Source organism: Thalassophryne amazonica, chromosome 2, assembly GCF_902500255.1.
Source record: "Thalassophryne amazonica chromosome 2, fThaAma1.1, whole genome shotgun sequence".
NCBI lineage: Eukaryota > Metazoa > Chordata > Actinopteri > Batrachoidiformes > Batrachoididae > Thalassophryne > Thalassophryne amazonica.
Window position 1 is genome coordinate 148,342,846 of NC_047104.1, and position 23,104 is coordinate 148,365,949.

The window sequence follows — 23,104 nt, forward strand, 5'->3', positions numbered from 1 at the left end:
GACAGGCTACTTGAATTTTCAGTAAGCATAAGAATTACATAGGGGTCAAAATATAAAAATGCTCCAGTCATATTGAAAATTATACCACATTATTTGTCTGATTGTAAAGATTCCAAAAAGGTATAGTTTGGACTATCTATGACTGAATTCTATACAGTTATGGGGTAAAAACAACAAGAATGGTGACAAAGTTCAGTTTCAGTTTGTACAGGGGTAAAAGAGTTGCTCTAATTTTGTTCAAAGGTGATGCAAATTATTGGTTGAATTAATAGAGTTTCAAAAAGGAATAGTTTGCATCATGTATCATGCTTAGTTATCACATTACGGGGTAACTTGACCTTTACTTTAGAGACCAAGCATTCAACACAGTCAAAACTATTCCATTTATTAATCCAAGTAGCTCAATCAACAATTTGCACCATTTTTTTATTAAAATTGGAGCAACTTCAACTTTTGACGCCTATACAAACTGAAATTGACCTTTGTCACCATTGTTAAGGTATTTACCCCATAACTCCATAACATTCAGTCATAGATAGTCCAAACTATACCTTTTAGGAATCTTTCGGATCAGACAAATAATGTTGTATAGTTTTCAATATGATTGGAGCATTTTTAATTTTGACCCGTGTAATTATTCAATTGACCCCTATTGAAAATTCAAGTGGCCCATTGTTTTTTTTTCAAAAGAGCAATGTCTAAGGAGAATTTGTGCTGGATTTGGTGCTTGTATCACCATGTGAAGTATTGTTTCAGTTATTTTCTGCACTATATTAGGCATTCGCATCTTTTTCGTCAGCGTTCGGTGAAGTGAAGTGACGGCTTTCTTTTCGAAAAGCACGTAACTACTTGTTTTTTTACTGCATCTATCTGTCTGTCTATCCTGTTTCTTGTGCTTGTCTGGCTGATGGTTGTGTGGTTTTCTGCAGCCCATCCCAGAATATTTTGGGTGAGAGGTTGACTAAATCCTGCACAGGCCAGCAGTGTTGCTTTTTTAAGAACCTTGAATACTATTTAACATATTAAGTGCAACAGTTTGTCATAATTTGGTTTTAAAAGTGACTATTTATTCATTTCTTATAGACAGTCAGTAGACAAAATAGATGTGGTACGCAAACATAGCTGAGCAGATGAACAAATCACATGTCCACAGGTGGACACGTCCAGGAGACACTGAAGCACTGGACAGATGGGAAGCCGGATCCAGGATCGGATGAAGCTGGTGTTAGCCTGAACACTGTAAGGAGGTCACATGATTCTCAAGTCTCAGATCCAAACCTGCAGAGAAAATGAGGAGGAGGTGAAGCACGTCTGACAGAGGAGCTGTCCTGCACGTCCCCGTGCAGCAGCCGCGTCTCAGACAGCATCTGTCTTTAGCTGCAGAGACTCAACGCTCCTGCCTCCGTGACGGCAGAAACGGGTTTAAACCCGTCTGAAAGCAGGTGCTCAATCAACACTGCTTGGTGTGGTCAGCAGGTGGGCGGAGCTTAGCCTTCAGCCGGCAGACAGTGTTCGAAGTCGGCGCCAAAAAGCTCCTTGTACAAGGGAGGGAAGTTTGTGCGGACGATGTCTGGGTAGAACGTCCGGAACGCCAACAGCTTCTCTGTGTGCCGAGTGCACAGTGAACGCAGCGCCGAGACCTTACATTTGAGCTGCAGGGGGGAAGGAGAGGGAGAGGAAGGATAGGAGGAAGAGAGGAAGGATAGGAGGAAGGAGGGTAAGATGAGGAGATGGAGAAAAGCAGTAAACAAGAAAAGGATGAATGACAGAAGACAGAGTTCCTTGTTAGACTCATTACAGCCAGTCAGTTAAAGAAGTGTTTCAGGGATGTGATCCAGATTTTCTGTTTTTGAAAAGGTATTTAGATTTATTATCCTAGTTGCTGGTGAAGTGGAAACCAGGGTATTGTTTTCATTCGCGCATGTCTGTTGACAAGATAACTCAAAAACAGCAGGTCGGATTTCTCAGTATAAACGGGGTTAAGATGAACTATGGGACATTGAGATTAGATTAGATTAGATTAGATAGAACTTTACTGATCCCTTGGGAAGACTCCCTCAGGGAAATTGATGTTCCAGCAGCACTGTATAGCAGCACACAGGGTAAGAAGCACACATAGTATCAAAAGAGAAAGTAAAAAATTTGCAAATATAAATACCAGAGGAACTGATCAATACTGGTTTACTGGCTACTACTGTTCCTCTCATTCACGACCTCTGTCTTCCCGTTATTCCTCCTCCCCCTGAGTTGTACAGTGGTGGAATTATGCGGTTTTTAAAAAACTTTGAGGCAGTGTAAAGGAAGCGTCAAAGTCACCTCACCTGCACTTTCCTACAAAACTGAGATCCTTCAACATCTGCAGGTCAATGCTGAGGATGTTCTATGAGTCTGTGGTGGCTGATGACCCTCAGTAGACTGAGAGTAGTGTTGTATAAAGTAGTGGAAAATCACACTTAAGTAAAAGTACAGATACCCATTAAAAAATGACTTTGGTAGAAGTTCAAGTCACTGATTGAAATGCTACTCAAGTAAAAGTCTTAAAAGTATCTAGTATTTATTGTACTTAAGTATGACAAGTAATGTACAACTAAATGTACTAATGTAGTATTGAAAGTAAAAGTACAAGTAAATGTTAATAATCAAAAATGGACTGATTTTTTTTTTTTTATAAAAGTTTATCTAGGCTTGTAAATGACTGGTAGCATTAGTCAAAATACTGAAAACTGTGCACATCACACAAAACACTTCAGAAACAAGGTTTCAAAACCTAAACGAGAGTAGGCTACTCACTAGGTGTTCACAGGAAACAGTTATTTATTTCTAGATATATTTATTTATTTTCATTGTTACTTGGTTTTATCTTTTCTGTTGTGTTTTGTTTCATTAGGTTCTTTTTGTCTCTTTCTCCAAAATTGTACTGTAACATTATTAGTCTATTATTATTGACTATTATTGTCTATTATGTAGACTATTATTGTTGTTGCTATAATATATGAATAGAAATAAATTAAAAAAATTACAATTTGACTCTTTTACGACAATGAACGCTGAGCCATTAATTATACAGAAAACAAATCAACGCAAACGTGCTGATGCAAACAGCTTAATGCTAACTTTAACATTGAAAACGCCATAGACATGCTAACACGTTAGCATCGGTCCCGTTTTTAAGTTATACAATACATCTATCAACTGTTTCATAAAACCACAACAGGTCAGTTTAACATAAAAATATTAAATATTACTCACAGACATATGCTCTTCAGGGTTTTAGTGGGAAAAAATTAGGATAAAGCGAAATAAAATCCACAAATCGTAGATCGAAGCACTGCATCGACCTGCAAATCACTGCTTCAATTGGTTCAAGGTTCAAAGCAAAGCCGCGCTGCAGAAAAGTTGATTACAGACCCGCTGCAGATCTGTAATCAATGCAGAAAAATTTTCCTGACAAACACCCCACAAGTGCGCAACTGCAAAAAAGCCTACCGGACATGCCTCATGACAAATCGGCCTGACTTTGTTGCTGTAACTAGTAATCAGTGGTGTCTCTGGGTGAAAACACAACTTTTTTCGCGTGTGTGTGTTTTTTTTTTGTTTGTAACGAGTAACGGCATGGCGCACAGAAAATGTATCGGAGTAGAAGTATGCAATTAAGGTCGGAAATGTAGTGAAGTAAAAGTGAAAGTAAGTTGAATTTAAAAAACTCAAGTACAAAGTCTCCCAAAACGCACTTAAGTACAGCAGTGAAGCATTTTTACTTTGTTACTATACAACACTGAGACTGAGAGCAGTGGACGCTAACAGACTCAACAAACAGACTCGGGACATTGTAAGCGTGGAGCTGGAAGAGGATGTTGCTGAAGACTTACCAAGGAGTACGTTCAGCAACAAACTTCTACAACCCAGGTGCACCACGGAACACCACAGGAGATCATTACTGCCTTTGACTGTCAGACTTTACATGCTGAATTATCACCAGTGCTCTGACATGTTTATACACTGTCATGTGTGTAGTGTGCTGCTACCTCTATTCTTATTCACTTACTTACTTTTACTCTGAAACAATGGTCAATGACTGTCCTTAAAGGATTAAATGAAGTACTCTGATTCTGATTGACAGCCTGTTTACATTTGTCATGTTTAAAAGGTTAAGATCAGAATTTGACAGCGGGTCTGGAGGCCAGTTTTGGCCTACTCAAAACATTAAAAAGCTTGACAGATTTTTGTCAAATTTATCCCATTTAGTGCAGCAGATAACTGAAACAATCCTTCAAATAGTGATACAAGCACCAAATTTGGCAGACATACACCTTAGATATTACCCTTTTGGGGAAAAAAATGACTGGCCACTTGAATTTTCAATAGGCAGATAGGTAGGGGTCAATTGAAGAATTACACAGGGGTCAAAATTTAAAAATGCTCCAATCAAATTGAAAACTACACCACATTATTTGTCTGATCATAAAGATTCCAAAACGGTATCGTTTGGACTATGTGTGACTGAATGTTCTGGAGTTATGGGCTAATAACAGTGAGAATGGTGACAAAGGTCAATTTCACTTTGTTCAGGTGTCAAAAGATAAAGTTGCTCAAATTTTGGTAAAACGTGGTGCAACGTATTGGTTGAGCTAACAGGATGGTGCAAACTATTCCTTTTTAAAACCCTGTTAACTCAACTAATAATTTGCATCACGTTTTACCAAAATTGGAGCAACATTAACTTTTGACCCCCGTACAAACTGAAACTGACCTTTGTCACCATTCTTCAATTCAATTTCAATTTACTGAACGTATAGAGCGCCAAATCATGACAATGTCGCCTCAAGGCACTTCATAGGATCAACTCAACAATGAAAAACCAAAACAAATTAAATAAAGGATCAAATAGCATGAATAAAAGATTAAAAGCATAATAAAAAGTTAAAAAAAAAAAAAAAGAATAAAGAATTCTTGCTGTTTTATACCATAACTCCATAGAATTCAGTCATAGATAGTCCAAACTATACCTTTTTGGAATCTTTATGATCAGACAAATAATGTGGTTTTCAATATGAATGAGTATTTGTCCCAAATTTGATGCTTGTATCACCATTTCAAGGATTCTGCTCTAAATGTTCTCTTATCTGCTGCACTCACTATTATTTTTGACTAATTCTTTGACTTTTAAAAATGGACTTCAAATTTATTAATTGACAAATTACAGGCAGCTGTTTAACAAATCAACATAAACACATTTAAGAGGATGGACAGAACTCTAACAATTACCCATACAGTATGTCTCATACTGACCTGAAAAACAACACTGATATGTCTCACTTTCAAAAATACTGGTGTTTTATTTTGTTAAATTTGGAACTTCTGTCTTAATGCATCACCAATTAACTGTCATCTTGCAATTTTGTTATTTCTGTTAACATCTCGTATTTACATTCGACAGTTTGCACAATGTCAGGTATTATTAGTAAATGGGGGGGATTTGTAACCACAACAGCACTTTTTCACTTTCGGAACTGTGTCATTATGGACTTTTTTTTTGTCATTTGTTATGCAAAGCTACTTTCCAATACTGACATGTACGTTTGCTGCTGTACCTTGTTTAAAACTCCGTCCTCTTGCTGGTTCTTCTGCAGAATGTGCTGCAGGGCCAGCTGAGTCTTTTGCTGCAGCTTCTCCACCTGGAGCTTCTCCTGCAGCCATGAGCGGTCTGCACGCACACACACACACACACACACACACACACACACACACACACACACACACACACACACACACACACACACACCGTTTTAAATGTGATGCAATTCACTGAGTATCGCTAGCATCAAATGCAGTTATTTATGCAGGTGTATTTTATTTTTTACTCTTATTTCAATTAATTGCATTATCCCATTAGTTATTTAAGGCAGTATAAATGCAGGAGGATAGGGCTGAAGGCCTCGGTCTAAAATGAACTTCTCAGCACTGCAATACCATGAAATTAAGCTGAAAGTCTCCACTTAAAGAATGTCTTGTTTCTGTTATTTCAAATACAATAGTGTTCAGAATAATATTAGTGCTATGTGACCAAAAAGATTAATCCAGGTTTTGAGTATATTTCTTATTGTTACATGGGAAACAAGGTACCAGTAGATTCAGTAGATTCTCACAAATCCAACAAGACCAAGCATTCATGATATGCACACTCTTAAGGCTATGAAATTGGGCTATTAGTAAAAAAAAGTAGAAACGAGGGTGTTCACAATAATAGTAGCATCTGCTGTTGACGCTACAAACTCAAAACTATTATGTTCAAACTGCTTTTTTAGTAATCCAGTGACTCACTAAACTAGTATTTAGTTGTATAACCACAGTTTTTCATGCTTTCTTCACATCTGCAAGGCTTTAATTTGTTGGTTTCGATACCATGATACCTGGTATGCGATATATAGTCCCAACACCATAGTAGGAGAAGCATGTCCATATCATGCTGCTTGCACCACCATGCTTCACTGTCTTCACTGTGAACTGTGGCTTGAATTCAGAGTTTGGGGGTCGTCTCACAAGCTGTCTGCGGCCCTTGGACCCAAAAAGAACAATTTTACTCTCATCAGTCCACAAAATATTCCTCCATTTCTCTTTAGGCCAGTTGGATGTGTTCTTTGGAAAATTGTAACCTCTTCTGCACATGTCTTTTATTTAACAGAGGGACTTTGCGGGGGATTCTTGCAAATAAATTAGCTTCAGACAGGCGTCTTCTAACTGTCACAGCACTTACAGGTAACTCCAGACTGTCTTTGATCATCCTGGAGCTGATCAATGGGTGAGCCTTTGCCATTCTAGTTGTTCTTCTATCCATTTTGATAGTTGTTTTCCGTTTTCTTCCACGCATCTCCGTTTTTTTTGTCCATTTTAAAGCATTGGAGATCATTGTAGATGAACAGCCTATAATTTTTTGCACCTGCGTATGTTTTCCCCTCTCCAATCAACTTTTTAATCAAACTACGCTGTTCTTCTGAACAATGTCTTGAACGTCCCATTTTCCTCAGGCTTTCAAAGAGAAAAGCATGTTCAACAGGTGCTGGCTTCATCCTTACATAGGGGACATCTGATTCACACCTGTTTGTTCCACAAAATTGACAAACTGACTGACTGAATGCCACACTATTATTATTGTGAACACCCCCTTTTCTGCTTTTTTTTACTAATAGCCCAATTTCATAGCCTTAAGAGTGTGCATATCATGAATGCTTGGTCTTGTTGGTTTTGTGAGAATCTACTGAATCTACTGGTATCTTGTTTCCCATGTAACAAGTAATAAGAAATAAGTAATAAGAAATATACTCAAAACCTGGATTAATCTTTTTAGTCACATAGCACTACTATTATTCTGAACACTACTGTAAATGATGTCAGCACCCACAGCCAAATAATAGAATGTCAGGCATTGTCCAAATATTTATGGGCTTATATATAATTATTACACTGCGTATGACAAGAAAATAACAAATGGTTCTCCAAACCCAGTATACTGGTAGCCAAAACAGAATTTGCAGGGTAGAAGTGAGAGCCTCCACTCCTCCCAGCACTCACAGTACCATTGATGTCTGGCAACAGAATGAGGATCCCTCAAATTCTGAGGTTCTCCCAAAAAGCAGATTGACAATCTGAATCAAATGGTTTGTTAAAATCAACTTCAGCTACAAAGATTCTGCCAACATTCGCACTTGCAAGTGTGTTAGAATGCCCTGGTACTGCGCATCACCCCATCCACTGCACCATGGAGCCTCCCCGTGTCCTGAATGGGAAACCCCTTGACAGACAAGTGATCCATCTCTACCTCTCGAGAGTAACCATCGACCTGCCACAGCCAGATGAAACGTGCGTCTCCTACTGTCCTTCTTGAGCTACTGGGCTCAACAACTCTCATGCACCTGCATGATGGGTCAAGCACAGAGAAATGCACCACATGTCTGACATGGCATAGTTGATGCTACCTCACAATGCAAGTGACACTCCTCATCTGTGGCTCCCTAAGTAACTACTATTTTGACAGTCTTTTTAGCATCACCTGTGGCTAGATAAGTGTCTATCTCTACATATTCATCAATTTTGCAACATAGAGATGCACTTCTGATGTCTGAGTCCAGGAAGTCTTGAAGGGGTGAATCTTAGTTTTGATCTGCAACAGTTGCAAACCGACACATTTGCAATGATTGCCATTAACCATAGTCTGGTGCCATCACCATTCTTCTGATTTAATTATAGACACCTATACATGTGAGCTTGTGTGTGCTTGTAAAGATTTGGAGGCGTACTATATGAAACAGGTAAGCACAAGAGGTCATGTTTCGGCAATCAAAAGATGAAGGGAAACCTCATTTGTGGCCTGTGGTGACAAAAAGATGCTCTGTGGATGCCAAATATTCCATGTACGTTTCACCGTATGGCCATCACACTGCAATCCTTCAGCAATTCAACTTTACTAAACAATTCCAAAACACCCAAATCCTTCCCATATTTCAGTTCAAAATGCTCCACTGGTATTACTGTTAAACTACTGTGTGCAAGAACTGTACTGGTTCTAGCGAGCTAATAGCTGTATGTTGGGACTATTCATGAATGGGTTCACCAAACCTATTCAACTCAATTTATTTAAATAGACACTTTACAAGTGCAAAGTCTAACCTTACAAACCCCCCTGAGAAAGCACATAGACAACAATGTTCAGGGAAAACTTTCACTTTCACTTTATTTATTCAGTGTCTCCAAAGGAGCAACGAGCTGTACAGCAATGGGAATACAAAAAAAAAAACACAGAATAAAAGAAAGGAAAAAAAAAGAAAGAAAGAAAGAAAGAAAACACACCCAAACATTCAGTACACAAGGGGGACACAGTACAGACCTGGATCAGTGGAAAAAGAACCGAGTTACCTAACACGATTTGAATGAATGAATGAATGAAAACTGTTTATTTCGAACATTTGATACAACAACAATTACAAGATAGATCAGTAAAGACAACAACAAAAAAGTTCCTACTGTGTACCCAACATGTCCGAAAAGGGGTAGGGTGAAGCATCAGCTTATTTATCCCTACCCCTTCTTCCCCACAACCAGTAATACCCTTTGCCACATATACACATAGATTCCTACACACCTAAACCGATATCAATATATATATATATACATATATATACACATACACATACACATATACATACACATATACACACATATACATATACACATATATATACACAAACATAAATATACACCTACACATACCTACTTACATACAAAATACTATATATTTACAAGACGAAGCAAAAAACAAAAACACCCTAACACTCATTACCCTTCCTCCTCCCTATACCCAGAAAAAAACATATTTTTGTACCGCTGTTTGAACTGGTTCATGCTTGGACATTGCTTGAGCCCCACTCCCAATCTGTTCCACATCCTCACCCCACAGACAGAAATACAGAAACCCTTTAATGTTGTTCGTGCCCACTGATGCTTTAAATTAAATTTCCCCCTCAGACTGTAATCCCCTGATCTGTTAAAAAACATATTTTTAATATTTGCTGGAAGTAAATTGTTTATTGCTTTATACACAATTTGTACTGTTTGAAAATGAACCAAGTCTGTGAATTTTAAGAATTTGGATTGTAAAAATAGTGGATTTGTATGATCTCTATAGCCAGTATTATGAATAATTCTTATAGCTCTTTTCTGCATTACTGATAGTGATTGTGTTGTACCTTTATAAGTATTACCCCATACCTCTGCACAGTACTGTAAATATGGTAAAACCAGTGAGCAGTAAAGAATGCGGAGTGAGTTGTGGTCCAGAATATGTTTTGCTTTGTTTAGAACTGAAATGCTTCTTGACAGTTTACTTTGTATATGTTTTATATGAGTCTTCCAGTTTATCTTATCATCTATTATCACCCCCAGAAACTTATTTTCATGTACCCTTTCAATATCTACCCCCTCGACTTGTAACTGAACCTGTATGTCTGTATTACAATAGCCAAATAACATGTATTTTGTTTTACTTAAGTTTAATGATAATTTGTTTCTGTCAAACCATATTTCAATTTTCCCATTTCTATACTGATCCTCCTCAGTAACTCCTGCAAATCCCCCCCTGAACAAAAAATGCTTGTGTCATCTGCAAATAATACTAATTTTAATATTTTGGAAACATTGACAATATCATTTATATAAATTAGAAACAGTTTTGGACCCAATACTGACCCCTGTGGGACGCCACAAGCATTGTCCAAGCATGATGATGTATATTCCCCCAACTTCACAAACTGTTTTCTGTTACTTAAGTAGCTTCTCACCCAGTGCAACACCAACCCCCTAATCCCATACTGTTCACGTTTATTGATTAATATGTCATGATTAATTGTATCAAAAGCCTTTTTAAGGTCTATAAATATTCCAACTGAATGTAATTTGTGGTCTATGGCGTTTGTAATCTCCTCAACTGATTCTATTAATGCAAGTGATGTTGAACTATGTGCTCTGAATCCATATTGACTATCAGTAAGTAATTTATGTTTATTTATGAATTTGTCTAATCTATTATTGAATAACTTTTCTAATAATTTGGAAAATTGTGGAAGCAAAGAAACAGGTCTATAATTTGTGAAGTGGTGTCTATCCCCAGTCTTATACAGCGGCACAACCTTAGCTATTTTCATTTGATTGGGAAATTTACCGGTTTGAAATGATAAGTTACAGATGTATGTTAATGGTTCTACAATCCATTCAATGACCTGTTTTACCACCACCATATCAATTTCATTTAAATTGGTAGATGTTTTATATTTACAATTATTCACAATGTCTATAATTTCATTTCCATCCACTGCTGTGAGGAACACTGAACAGGGATTTCTTTCTATAAGATTATTATCCCAATCCTCAGATTGGGAATCAGGAATTTTTTCTGCCAAGCTTGGTCCAATATTTACAAAAAAATTATTAAAACCGTTGACTACCTCATCCTTATTTTCCTTCTTGACATTATTATCAATGAAATACTGAGGGTAACTCTGTTTTTTATTACCATTTTTGATAATGCTATTTAATATATCCCATATTCCTTTAATATTGTTTTTGTTATTATATAATATGTTCCTATAATATTCCTTTCTACATACCCGTATAATATTAGTTAATCTATTTTTGTATTTCTTATATCTATTTTCTGCCTCTTTAGTCTTTAGTTTTATGAATTCTCTATACAGTGTATTTTTCTTATTACATGCATTTCGTAACCCTTTCGTCATCCATGGTCGAGCTTGGATTTTTTGTTTTCTGTAGTCTTGTTTAATTGGACAATTTTTATCATATAATGATGTAAATATTTGTAAAAAGTTTCATATGCACTATCAACATCACTTTCACTGTATACCTTTTCCCAGTTTTGCTCCTGTAAATCCTTCTTTAGTGTGTTCATGTTTTCCTCAGTCCGCACTTGCCTGTATTTTATTTTCTCCTCTGGCTGATTCCGCCGATGGTTTCTATTATAAACGATGAAAACTGGTAGATGATCACTAATGTCATTGATTAATAATCCACTCACAGTGTTATTCTCAATATCATTGCTGAATATATTATCAATTAAGGTGGCACTATGGGATGTAATTCTGCTTGGCCTGGTGATTTTTTGATATAAACTCATACTGTACATTATACTGATAAATTCATCTGTTATTTTATGCTTATTTGGATTGAGCAGATCAATATTTAAGTCACCACAAATGAACACAGTTTTTTGATTAGTTTTTTGAGAACATTTTTCCCATACAGTCAGTGAATGTTTCAATACTAGATCCTGGTGCTCTATATATACAGCTGACTAATACATTTTTGCTTTTTTCTTCACATATTTCAATAGTTATACATTCTAATAAGTTATCAATCACAGTTGTCATATTGTCTACTATTTTATAATCCATGTTCTTATCCACATACACAGCCACTCCTCCTCCACTCTTATTCTTTCTGTTTACACAATTAAATTCATATCCATCCAGTTCAAAATCCATTCCTTTATCTTCATTGATCCATGTTTCTGATATAGCAATTATGTTAAATATTTTTTTAAACTGACTTAAATATTCTTTAATGTTGTTAAAGTTTGCATATAGACTTCTGCTGTTGAAATGGATTATTGATAATTTGTTATCCGTTTTAATGATCCGATTAAACTGTTCATCTGTATAATAGCAACAACTGTCATTGATATTTGAGAAGAAATTATTGTCCGGGTCTATATCGTGCTCCAAGTCCAGTACATTGTGGTCTGTGTATTTAAATGTTCTCAGTTCTACTTTTCCATGATCAGCAATCCTTTGAGTTATATCCTTCTTGTCTCCAGATGTAGATGAATAGGTAGTAGATGAATAGGTTCCTCTGGTCTGTGTCATGGTGTTGTGATGTGTTTGTGTCCTCATACCTTATTGGTCATATTTGTCCAGATCCTCGCTTTAAGAAACACTATTGTTCATATTTGTCCAGCTCCTCGATGTTCCTTATTGCCATGACTTTTGCTTGTTCTGGTGATCCGTTCAGTTTGATGAATATTTTACAGTTTGAAGTCCATGTGTGCTGGATTTTTCCCTGTTTCTTCAAGAAGCGTGCTTTCCTGGCGATGTCGGCATTCCGTTTGGTGAGATGTTCATTGATGAATACGTTTGTCCCTTTCAGTTTTCTTCCTTGGTTTAACAGTGCTGTTTTGTGTTTTCTGTTGATGAATCTCATGATGACGGTTCGTTTATCACCGTCATTTCTCCGGGGCAGAGGGTGGCACGCTTCAATGTTATTTAAATCCATTTCTATACCTTTAGATAGGAGGAAATCAGCAACCTGTTTTTCCACAGAGCTGACCTCCTGTTCACTGGGATCCCCTCCGCTCTCATCTGTTACCGCCCGTGCGTAGGACCGTGGTTTGATATGAAGACCTGTGATGATGACGTCGTTAATTCTGGTGTACTGCTCCAGTTCAGCCACTCTATTTTCCAGCTGCACCAGATGCCGGTCTTTCTCGGCATTCTGGAGCCGTAATGCCTTCACCTCCTCCACCAGATCCATGATTGATTTCTGTTGCTGCTTCACAACAGAAATCTCCTCTGATAGAAAGTCCAGAGATTTTTTAATATCGTCACCTTCCTCCGCTGTCAGAACCTTCTTAGGCCCCATGGTCGGCTTATGAGCAGCTTGTCGATCGCCGATGTTAACAGCCTGCGTTGTTTGTCACCGGGATGGATCTGCACTGCGCTGGTGCCGCGCGGCCTCGGTGTTTCCGCGCTGATGGATCCGCGGTGGCTGCACGAGGCCTCGGGGAAGCGGCACTCGTGACGCAGCGCGCGGCCTCAGTGAATTCACCACGTTGGGCCTCGGACGTTGTTGCTGTCCAGTCGCGGGGCTAAGTTGCCGGTTGAGGTGGTATTCCCACTGTCCGGGTTGGCAAACACCGGCGTGGCAGATGGCAACTACAAACACCACCTCTGAAAACTCAGGTACAAACTTTTTGCAGCTCGCTCTGACGACACGCAGCTCTGACTGACTGTGATTTGCCATCAACCCTATGAATCTACTTCTCTCCTCCGACCAGCATTCAGAACAGAGATAGCCACAGGTACAAAGGAATGCTTATATCTGTTACTCCTCACTGTAGGAAACCTAAGCCTCACTCCAGATGGCAAAAAACAAAATTCACCATGGAGAGGGTGGGCCAGATCAGATAAAATTCTCTGAGCCTTCCTCCTCACCTGTCTAGAAAACAAGTCAGACAGTGAGGTCTGTTGGGCCCCCAAAAGCTTGCTGCACAATTCTACAATATTGTGAAGTGGCTTCCTTGCTTTAATGCTGAGATTTCCGTACCAGCACATTATTGAAAAATTAAAAACCGATTCAATACAAGATTTATAAAATAGGGTCATTATTGTCCTGTCCACTTGAAAATATGACAACTTACGAAGACAAAACAGATGCTGCTGCCCCTTCTTATACAGCAGGTCTGCATTGTCATTAAAGTTCAACTTGCTATCGATCAGCGTTCCCAAGTATTTATAGTTGTCCACATACTCCACCTGTTGGCCTTTGATTGTAGTGGCTTTGGGTGAGGACATCCGTTTCCGAAAGTCAATAACCATATCTTTTGTCTTGTCAACATTCAGTTGCAAGAAGGAGTCGTCACACCACTGAACCATATCTGCCACGACAGGGCCATGTTCCCTTTCATCACCATGCATGTATTCCCGTGACTACAGACAAGTTGAAGCAGAAACACAAAAGGTGGACCATGATATCTAAAGATGAGCTCTTCTGCGGTTAGTTCCAGCAGTTTCTTCAAGTAGCTGAGAACTCTTGCTCATTATTCAAACACCAGTCACACAATTGCAGTGCCATAACCCACAAATACTAAGAACTTGAATGAAGTTCAGTTCAAATAAATAATTCTGTATTTTCAGAATATTAATGCCTTTTTTGTTATTGAGCATGGTTAAGGAAAGAAGAAGAAGGGCTGCATTTATATAGCGCTTGTCCATAGAGCAGATGCCCAAAGCAATTTACAATGATGCCTCACATTTACATCTGCAGGCAAGACCAGTACCTGTTTTTACACCTGGATGGACAGAGACAACACAGATTAAGTGTCTCGTTCAATGATACAGACAGTTAGCATGAGCGGGATTCAAACCCAAGTCTACATATTGGGAGGCCAGCTCCTTATCCACTGAGCTACCTGCTCTAAGAAAGGAAAAAAAAAGTAAAATTGCCGTTTTCGAATTGTTTTAAAATGGGTTTACATGTTGCTAAACCAAAAATAAACTTTGGCCACCAAATTTAGGGGTTTGGTGGCCCTTTGGGGCTCATGCTAAAATTATTAGTGTTTATCCTGATTTACACTCAAAGATTACTTGCACAGATTACTGTTGACCTCTTGGATGAGAAGCCAGACTGCTTTGGTCACTGAATGGTAAATTACTGGGATTGAATCCTGTTCAGAAAGCTTGTTACTATCATGAGAGAGCAGCGTAATATCCTTGGAGTTGCAATCAAAAAAATCAACCTTTCTTGTCCAAAATGGGACAGCAAGTACTTTTTGCGTTTGTTGGAATGATACCTATCTCCCAAATGGAAGCAAAGATTGCTTGCATCACCTAGAGAGATGTTTCACTGAGTTGGAGATGATCATCTAGCAGAATCTTGGCATTGGAAACATGAAACATTTTGACAAGAGGATAAGTCTTGCACATCTGGACAAAGTAACTAGCTCACTATAATGGTGCAGTAGAGTCACTGTTAACAGTCAGAACTGTCTAGTTCCCAGGCTTTAACACACAGCACATGTTTTCAATCTAGAAGAAAAATGTTGAAGCTATTTGAACAAACTTACCTGCAGAGAAGAGAACAAATGCTGAGAAAAGTGCAAGCTCATTCTCAGACAGATGCAGTGAACACATGGTCTTAGTGAAGTCAAACAATGATGAGATCAAGTCATCGCAACCTGATGGAACACAACCGAAGAACTGATCAAATGCATCCAGTCACGTGCAAAAATTTAAAAGCATCTTGAATTTGATCACCTGTGACAACATGGGTGATCTCCAGCCCAGTCTCACGCTTTTTTTGTGCTCCCATCACGAAACGAGTCACATTTTCGTGATGTGGTTCTTTTAATTCTACTATTTCTATCCCTCCCCCTTCTAACCCCCACATACCTCCCATGTTATCCTGCATTTCATGCTCTCATCATGAAATGAATTTGTGCTCCCCTCACAAAAATGCGGTGCTTTTCGTGACAGTATCACAAACCATACATTAATTTACTTTTCGTGATGCCACCAAGTAATGCCATGAGATGGGGTTGGTGATCTCCCGTGATGATTTTTAATACCCGATTGTGTATGTTTTTGGCTTGCTCTGGTGGTGGAGGTGGGGAGGTGATAGGCTACCCAATTGGGGCCTGAAAGTGGGTGTGGCTGTAGTACAAATAGCATTGTAGATCATTGTGAGCAATCACTAAAGTCTTCAGCACGTTTCATGTATTTGTGATGTTGGGGTAAATTGTGATCTACAAAATATTGGCAGATTTAACTGCTGCAGACTGAGGGTACACATGTTAAAGTAGGTGAAAGTGGACGAGTGGGTCCAATGTACAGTATCGTGAGTGAACCGTTCTGTTGAGCAGAAGCCCTAACCCTAACCCTTCTCGTCCTCATTCACAAATGAAGCTGATCAAAAGCATGATACGCTCTTCAACAGAAGACAGTTGTGTAAAAACAACTGTGTGATGGGAATCCACATACCCAGGTGTATTCGGATTGCCCGCTGTGTGTTATGATCTGACGGTCCATTTCAACCTGGGGGCAGCCTGTCAATGGGCTACAGCATGCACGCTTGCTCGCTGTAGTCTGTCGCCACAGCAATATATGTTTTTATTTATGTCCACTTGATGACAGTAAACAGACACACGTCAAAGTGGGCAGTTGTTAGTCCATGTCCATCCAAACACAGTACGTGTTTGTCAGCTGGGATGTCCAGATCCACAGATCTCCACAGCTGCTTCTGTCGGCGGCCACACATCCTGTCAGTTCAGCGCACAGACCAAAGCCACACTCGTAGGGCACTTAGATAAATTTCACTGCCAGCATGACAGTGATTGTCTGCTGATTGTTGTCGTGCTAATAGTGCGAATGGCCTCACATTTTCTACGTCCCATGCGAGCAGTGTTAGATGTTCGTGTGTGTCACCTGGAATTTGGCTGACACCTGCTGCAAGAGGGTTCAGTAGGCTTGCACAGTGCACACTCTGTCTTTCAGCTGCTGGTGCGCACAAATAACTGTAGCAACAGGTGTATGAGGCAGCTTCGATTTTACACATTTTGCACACGATTTCTGCTTCGTGCACACTTTATGCCAAATCGACCAAATTTGCACTTTGTGTGAAGGGGCCCACACTGTATTTGTTGTCTTTCTGATGCTAATTCTGTTTCTTTTTTATCTCTGTTTGAGGTGCGGCTCCATCCAGAGATGGTGGTGTCTTCTTCTGCAGGCCTCCTGTCCTGTGCACCAGCATGGACTGCCAAAATTTCCAGTATATTCGTATTGTGTCTGTGGCATGGCCCAAGGAGAAGGTCACCCCTTTGAGTCTGGTCTACTTGAGGTTTCTTCCTCAAATAATCAGTGGAGTTTTTCCTTACCATTGTTGCCTGTGTGCTTGCTCTAGGGGTTGATAGGGTTAGACCTTACTTGTGTGAAGCGCCTTGAGGCAACTTTGTTGTGATTTGGCACTATATAAATGAAATAAATTGAATTTGTGGAGAAGGAATTTAAAGTGCAGTGGTGTCTTTGAAAAGTGGGATTTACAGTATGTATCTCAGTAATGCATTGTTACAAATTGTGGTACTTTAGCTCATAAATCTTAATTAAAGCCAAATCCAGATAAATGGAAAAGCAGTCAACAAAAAGGAAATGTTTTTGTGCTGATGTACATAAAAAGACATGAGTAATAGTAGGACTGATCTGTGTCACTGCTCAGATAATCAGATTGTGGATATACCATGAACTCACCTAACGCTTTGAAGACATCAGGCCCAGCAAATTTTCCATCAAAGTAGACGGTGTTATTCTGCGAGTCAAAAACCCGACACATTCGAATGAAGACAACCTCCAGAGAACCTGGCACAGAACACACACACACACACAAAAAAACATTTCTGACCAAGTTGATCATAATCACACAGTGGAGAAATGTTTTTGAGGAAACAATGTACACAGGAAATTTTGCTGAGTAAAATTTACTCTGCTGGGATAACATTTGATCGCAGTTCCTTCATTTCACTGCCAGGATGCGGGGCATCTCTCCACACTGGAGGCACCCCAGCGCAGCGCCTTTATTTATTATAAATAAATAAATTTTCCAGGACTCTGATGAAGATGAGATTTTCACATTAAAACGTTAGTGTTTATTGTATGTTTTTCAGCACCTACTTCTGTGTTGCACCAGCTGCTTTTCTCTTCTAAATATATTTTCCTTTGTACTCTTCTCCATGTCCAGCTCCCTGCATTTGGGTCCATTCCCTGCAATGGTTTGATCCCACCCAAACCTCTAACCATAACAACAACACTATTGTAGACTGAAATCAGCTCTACTGGTGTCACTGACCAAGCGGTCCCCCGCCCCGCCTCCACTGCACATGTGTCATTTCAGAGCTCAGCCGTTCTGTGGATGGACTGTCTTCACCCAAAGCGATCAAATGGATTAATGGGATTATTAACTATCAGATGACAAGGTAAAACCACTTAAATCATTCTAATGTCAGTTTTAAGCAGAAACAAGGCTGTCTTAAACAGGAACGAGGCGATATTCCGTGACGCTTTGGCACTGTGATCGCTTCCTCCATCTTTTCTGATGAAGTAATGCTGAATTTATACAGAAATGATTGTTGTACAAAAGCTTTAGATATCTCTCGCTGAGATAGATGATGACTGGAGTGCAGTTTTAAACAGAAACAAGGTGTTAATCAGTGAACCGCGGCTGATGACACATGCGCAGTGAAGACGGCGGTCCGTTCAGTCGGCGACACCATCTAGTCAATGCAAGTGGTTTTACTCCAATAAGAGTTGATTTTACACTATGTTGTGTTGATTTAGCCCCATGATAGAGTATATTTTACTGTATTTAGACTGGGATCAAATGTTATCACAGCAGAGTAAATTTTACTCAGTAAAATTTCCTTTGTAGTCTCACACTCAAATGGTCACACCTTGACACAAACTCAAAGTGAGGAGTTGGAAAACCCTGTTGAATTACTTCACGAGGCACAGGGAAACCCCAACCCTAACCCCAACCCCAACCTTACCCTCTGAAGAGACCTCGTACCAAAGACATCTGTCACCTGAGCATCCAGGTCTCATAACCACACAACAAACTGGTAGCATCAGGGGTGTAACAGTGTCTTAGTGGTTAGCAGTGATGCCTCACAGCAAAAAGGTGATTGGAGCGCTTCCCACTTGGTCCTCTCTGTGTGGAGTTTGCATGTTCTCCCCATATCTGCATGGGATCCCTCCGGGTGCTCTGGCTTCCTCCCACTTCCAAAGACATGCAGGTAAGGTAAACTGGTGACTCTAAATTGACTGTAGGTGTGTGTGAATGAGTTTGTCTGTATGTGGCTCTGCAGTAGACTAATGTCCTGTCCAGGGTGTACCCCGCCTCTCCCACAATGAACATTGGGATAGGCTCCAGCCCCCTCGTGACCCTTGATTGAAAATGGGTACAGTATGAATAAATAATGGGATCAGCATTAATTTATCCTTGAAAGACAAACCCGGCCTCTTTAAAAAGACACAGAAAACCACAAATGAGAACCTAAAGTCAGTAAAAAAAAAGGGAACAGAATAACCTGATGATCAGGTGAAGATTTTTGCATGTTCTTCTGTTCCTTCAGTGAGGACAGTCATTATATGCATAGCCCTTGAAGAACATTTTACGTGTGGCAGGGACGCTTACCGGCTTTCAGTAAGACAATCTGGTCATTCTGGCAAAGCTCCATGAAGCCGTCGATGCGTTTGGCAAACTCCACCACGTACTGGATGGCTTCGGTGATTTGTATTGCGCACAGCTGCCACATGACCTCCCTTGGCTGCAGCCAACCAGGAAATGAAAAAATATGCACTAAGATCCAGTACCTTTGACATATACACTTTTTTGACTCAGCCTACAACTTCTAAAACATAAACATTGGACCAACAAACCTCAGCAGTTTGCCAACATGCCAACACTGGTGCATGATGACAAACCAGGACTCATGGAGAACAGCCTATTGAAATAGTTTTCTATTGAAAGGAAATGGTAGTAATACAGTTATATACTGTATGGTACCTTTCTACTCACATGCATCCACACACATACAGACCAATGCCTGAATGCCATGCGACTTCCTGACCTACAAATAAGGTGTACTTTGGTTTTAAGAGTCTTGCTTATTTACACATCAGCATGCAGTCAGAAGCAGAAAGGGATTCAACACTGATTAATATAGTCTATGAGCCAGAACCCAATTTAGATCTAATCAACAATGACACTTACAGCACAATCCCGCCTCAGTACACCATGATCTACACAAAAATGTATAGTGGCCATCCAAGGGTGGTAACTAGAGCCAGGTACGGGTCAATAAAGTATTTCACAGGGGTTAACATTTAACAGTGCATCAGTCACTGTATATTGAAAAGTATGTCTCATTATTTGCCTGATCACAGGGATTCCGAAAAGATATTGTTTGGATTATCTATGACGGAAAGTTATGGGGTAAAAACAAGAAAAAATGTCCACAAAACTAAATTTCAGTTTGTATCGGATTTGCTGCAAATCACTGGCTGAGCTAATGGGATTAAAACATGGAATAGATCTGACCAAGCTGAATGCTTGGTTTTCAAAGTAATGGTCAAACATGGTCGACTTGATAACTAAGCATACCAGATGGTACAGACAATTCCTTAAAAAAAAAAAAAAAAAAAACTATTAGCTCAACCAATATATTTTGTATCACTTTTTTACCAAAATTGGAGGATCTTGGATATTTTGACCCCTGGACAAACTGAAATTGATCTCTGTCACCATTTTTGCTATTTTTACCTTGTAATTCCATGACATTCAGTCATACTTAGTCCAAACTATACCATTTTGGGGGCAGTATGGTGACCTAGTGGTTAGCACTGTTGCCTAACAACAAGAAGGTCATGGGATTGTTTCCCACCTAGGGCCTTTCTGTGTGGACCTTGCATGTTCTCCCCCTGTTTGAGTGGGTTCCAGCCAGGTGATCTGGCTTCCTCCTACATCTAAAAACATGCACCTTAGGTGGACTGGAAATTGTCCATAGGTTTGAGTGAATGTGTTTGTCTGTCTCTATGTGGCCCTGCGACAGACTGGTGTCCTGTCCAGTGTGTACCCTGCCTTGTGCCCTGTGACTGCTGGGATTCCAGCCCCCCTGTGACCCTTGATTGTAATAAGCCGATATAGAAAATGTATTTATGTATGCCATTTTGGAATGTTCATGAACAGACAAATAATGTGAAATATATTTCAGTTATATAGCCACAAAACAGAATGAAGATTTTTAAATGTTGACACCGCCGTAATCGTTTATTGACCCCAAACTAGCGATAGCTTCCATCCTCAGATGGCCACCAAACAATTTTTGTAGAGGCCAGGGTATACTGCTGCTGGATTGGAAGTGTTGCTTGGTCCTTGTATGTGGCATCAAGAACCTGCTTGGCCCATGGAGTATGAACCATCTGCAGATTTTCTTCTACTTCAGTAACTCTTTCACCAGGGAACAAAAACACCAAACTCACAAAGCAACTGCTTTGAAAACACACTGAGCCATGACTTTGTTTTACATCACAGTTTTGATTAACCCTTTTGTCTCCAGGCATGAACAGAGCCACATAAATACTGAATAGAAGAACATCTAGAGTCCAGTCCTGTTTCCACATAGACTGCACTGTAAAGACATCTTCTCGACATTGAGAGCGACAGTCAATCTTTACACACCTTGTTCTGATATTTCTCCACCTCCTCCTCTAAGAATTTTTGGGATCTCATCTGCTGTAGCTCCTCCTTCAGATACTGACATGTCTCCATGTGAGACTTGAAGATGAGCTGGGCCATTTGGTCTGCAACAAAACAACAAACTCATTAGAATGAAGAAAATATAAAGTGTCAAACATTCCCAAAGCCGGTTCATTATATTTTACCAGGGGTGCCCTAAACATCTGCCAGATCTCACGAAATATGAAACAACTCATAGATTTCAATGATATTTGTATTATGCTGAACAACCAAAGGCTAAGCAACACAACTTTTTACAGAATGTACTGAAAACCACTTCCAATCCACTGGACAACTTCCACCAACTGACAGATCTTCAAATTAGAATTGCCTCAAGGATCATCTCTGCACAACATATTATCAAAATCTGCCTCTTAGCCTTTGTAATATGGTACACAATCTCATACAATTTAACACAAAGAATTGCTAAACATAATAAGCATCACAAAAATAAATACAAATAAGTTAAATTTAACAACCATAAAAAAAACACACTGAATCCATACACATTAGACACCATAGCAAAATTCAATTAAAAAACATCAGGTCAGGTTAACCGTTAGAGAATACTCTGGTGTAGTGCACTGCAACATCCACAACACAAAGGAGCAGTCTTGCGTTCCTGGATGGCAACCACCTAGGCAGTCACCTGAACCATATCCACCCCAAGGTAAAACTCTTGAGCTAGTTACAAGTACCTGAGTTGAATTATTGATGCGGCGCTTTCTTTCAAAGTTCATCTTAAACATTTGATCTCTAAATTGAGGGTGAAGCAGAGATTCTTTTTTTTTTTATCGAAACAAGTCATGTTTCTCCTTCAGAGCTTGGAAGCATCTGATAACTGTTAGTTTTCTGCCTGTACTTGATTATTTCTGTGTAGGCTCTCAGTTGTCCAGGTGGTTTCCATAGTAGAGAAACTTGAATCTTCGACTGGACTGGGTTGCTTGACGTGAGGACGTTTCGCTTCAAATCGCAGAAGCTTCCTCAGCTAAAATTCTTGCTCTGGTGGTCTGACTTCTGTCTTGCCTCTTGTAGAGAAGAATAATCAAGAAGTCACAAAAGCTGGATTTTTAAACCTAACCAGACCCCTCCTACCGAGAGGCAGACTGCTATAGGCTGGTGACTAAACAATAGCTCTAATTAGAGCTATTAGACTAATTAGAGCTATTAGACTAATTAGAGCTATTATTACTATTATTACTATTAGAGCTACGAGTGCTCTGGAAAGCAACCATCTCTTTGACATGGGCAGGTGAAGTGTGGGTGTTCTTTTGACGTTCTTCAGTTGCTGGAGTCCACAAGACAGACATCTGCTTGCTTTTAGCAAAAGCAAGGTCCCTCCATATTTGGGAGAAGTGGGAAGAGGGATCAGAAGGCTACAGTGAATCCAGAAAGTATTCACAGCACTACAGCCTTATTCCACAATGGATGAAAATCACTTTTTCCACATTTGAAAATTAAAAATAAAAAAGTAACAAATTAC

At 39.4% G+C, this 23,104-nt stretch overlaps 1 protein-coding gene across 2 annotated transcripts in view; it reads right to left on the reverse strand.

The window, feature by feature from the left end:
• Positions 1-763: 763 nt before the first annotated feature.
• Positions 764-23,104, reverse strand: part of LOC117500599 (nuclear receptor ROR-alpha A-like) — a 129,032-nt gene continuing 106,691 nt past the window's right edge. For both annotated transcript variants that reach the window (XM_034159341.1, XM_034159332.1), the window contains 6 exons: positions 21,565-21,686; positions 19,519-19,651; positions 17,580-17,687; positions 15,404-15,514; positions 5,592-5,704; positions 764-1,652 (listed from right to left, as the gene is read on the reverse strand). In XM_034159341.1, the coding sequence (XP_034015232.1) occupies positions 1,488-1,652; positions 5,592-5,704; positions 15,404-15,514; positions 17,580-17,687; positions 19,519-19,651; positions 21,565-21,686 (752 nt within the window). In that variant the 3' untranslated portion in view covers positions 764-1,487. The remainder of the gene's footprint in view (positions 1,653-5,591; positions 5,705-15,403; positions 15,515-17,579; positions 17,688-19,518; positions 19,652-21,564; positions 21,687-23,104) is intronic.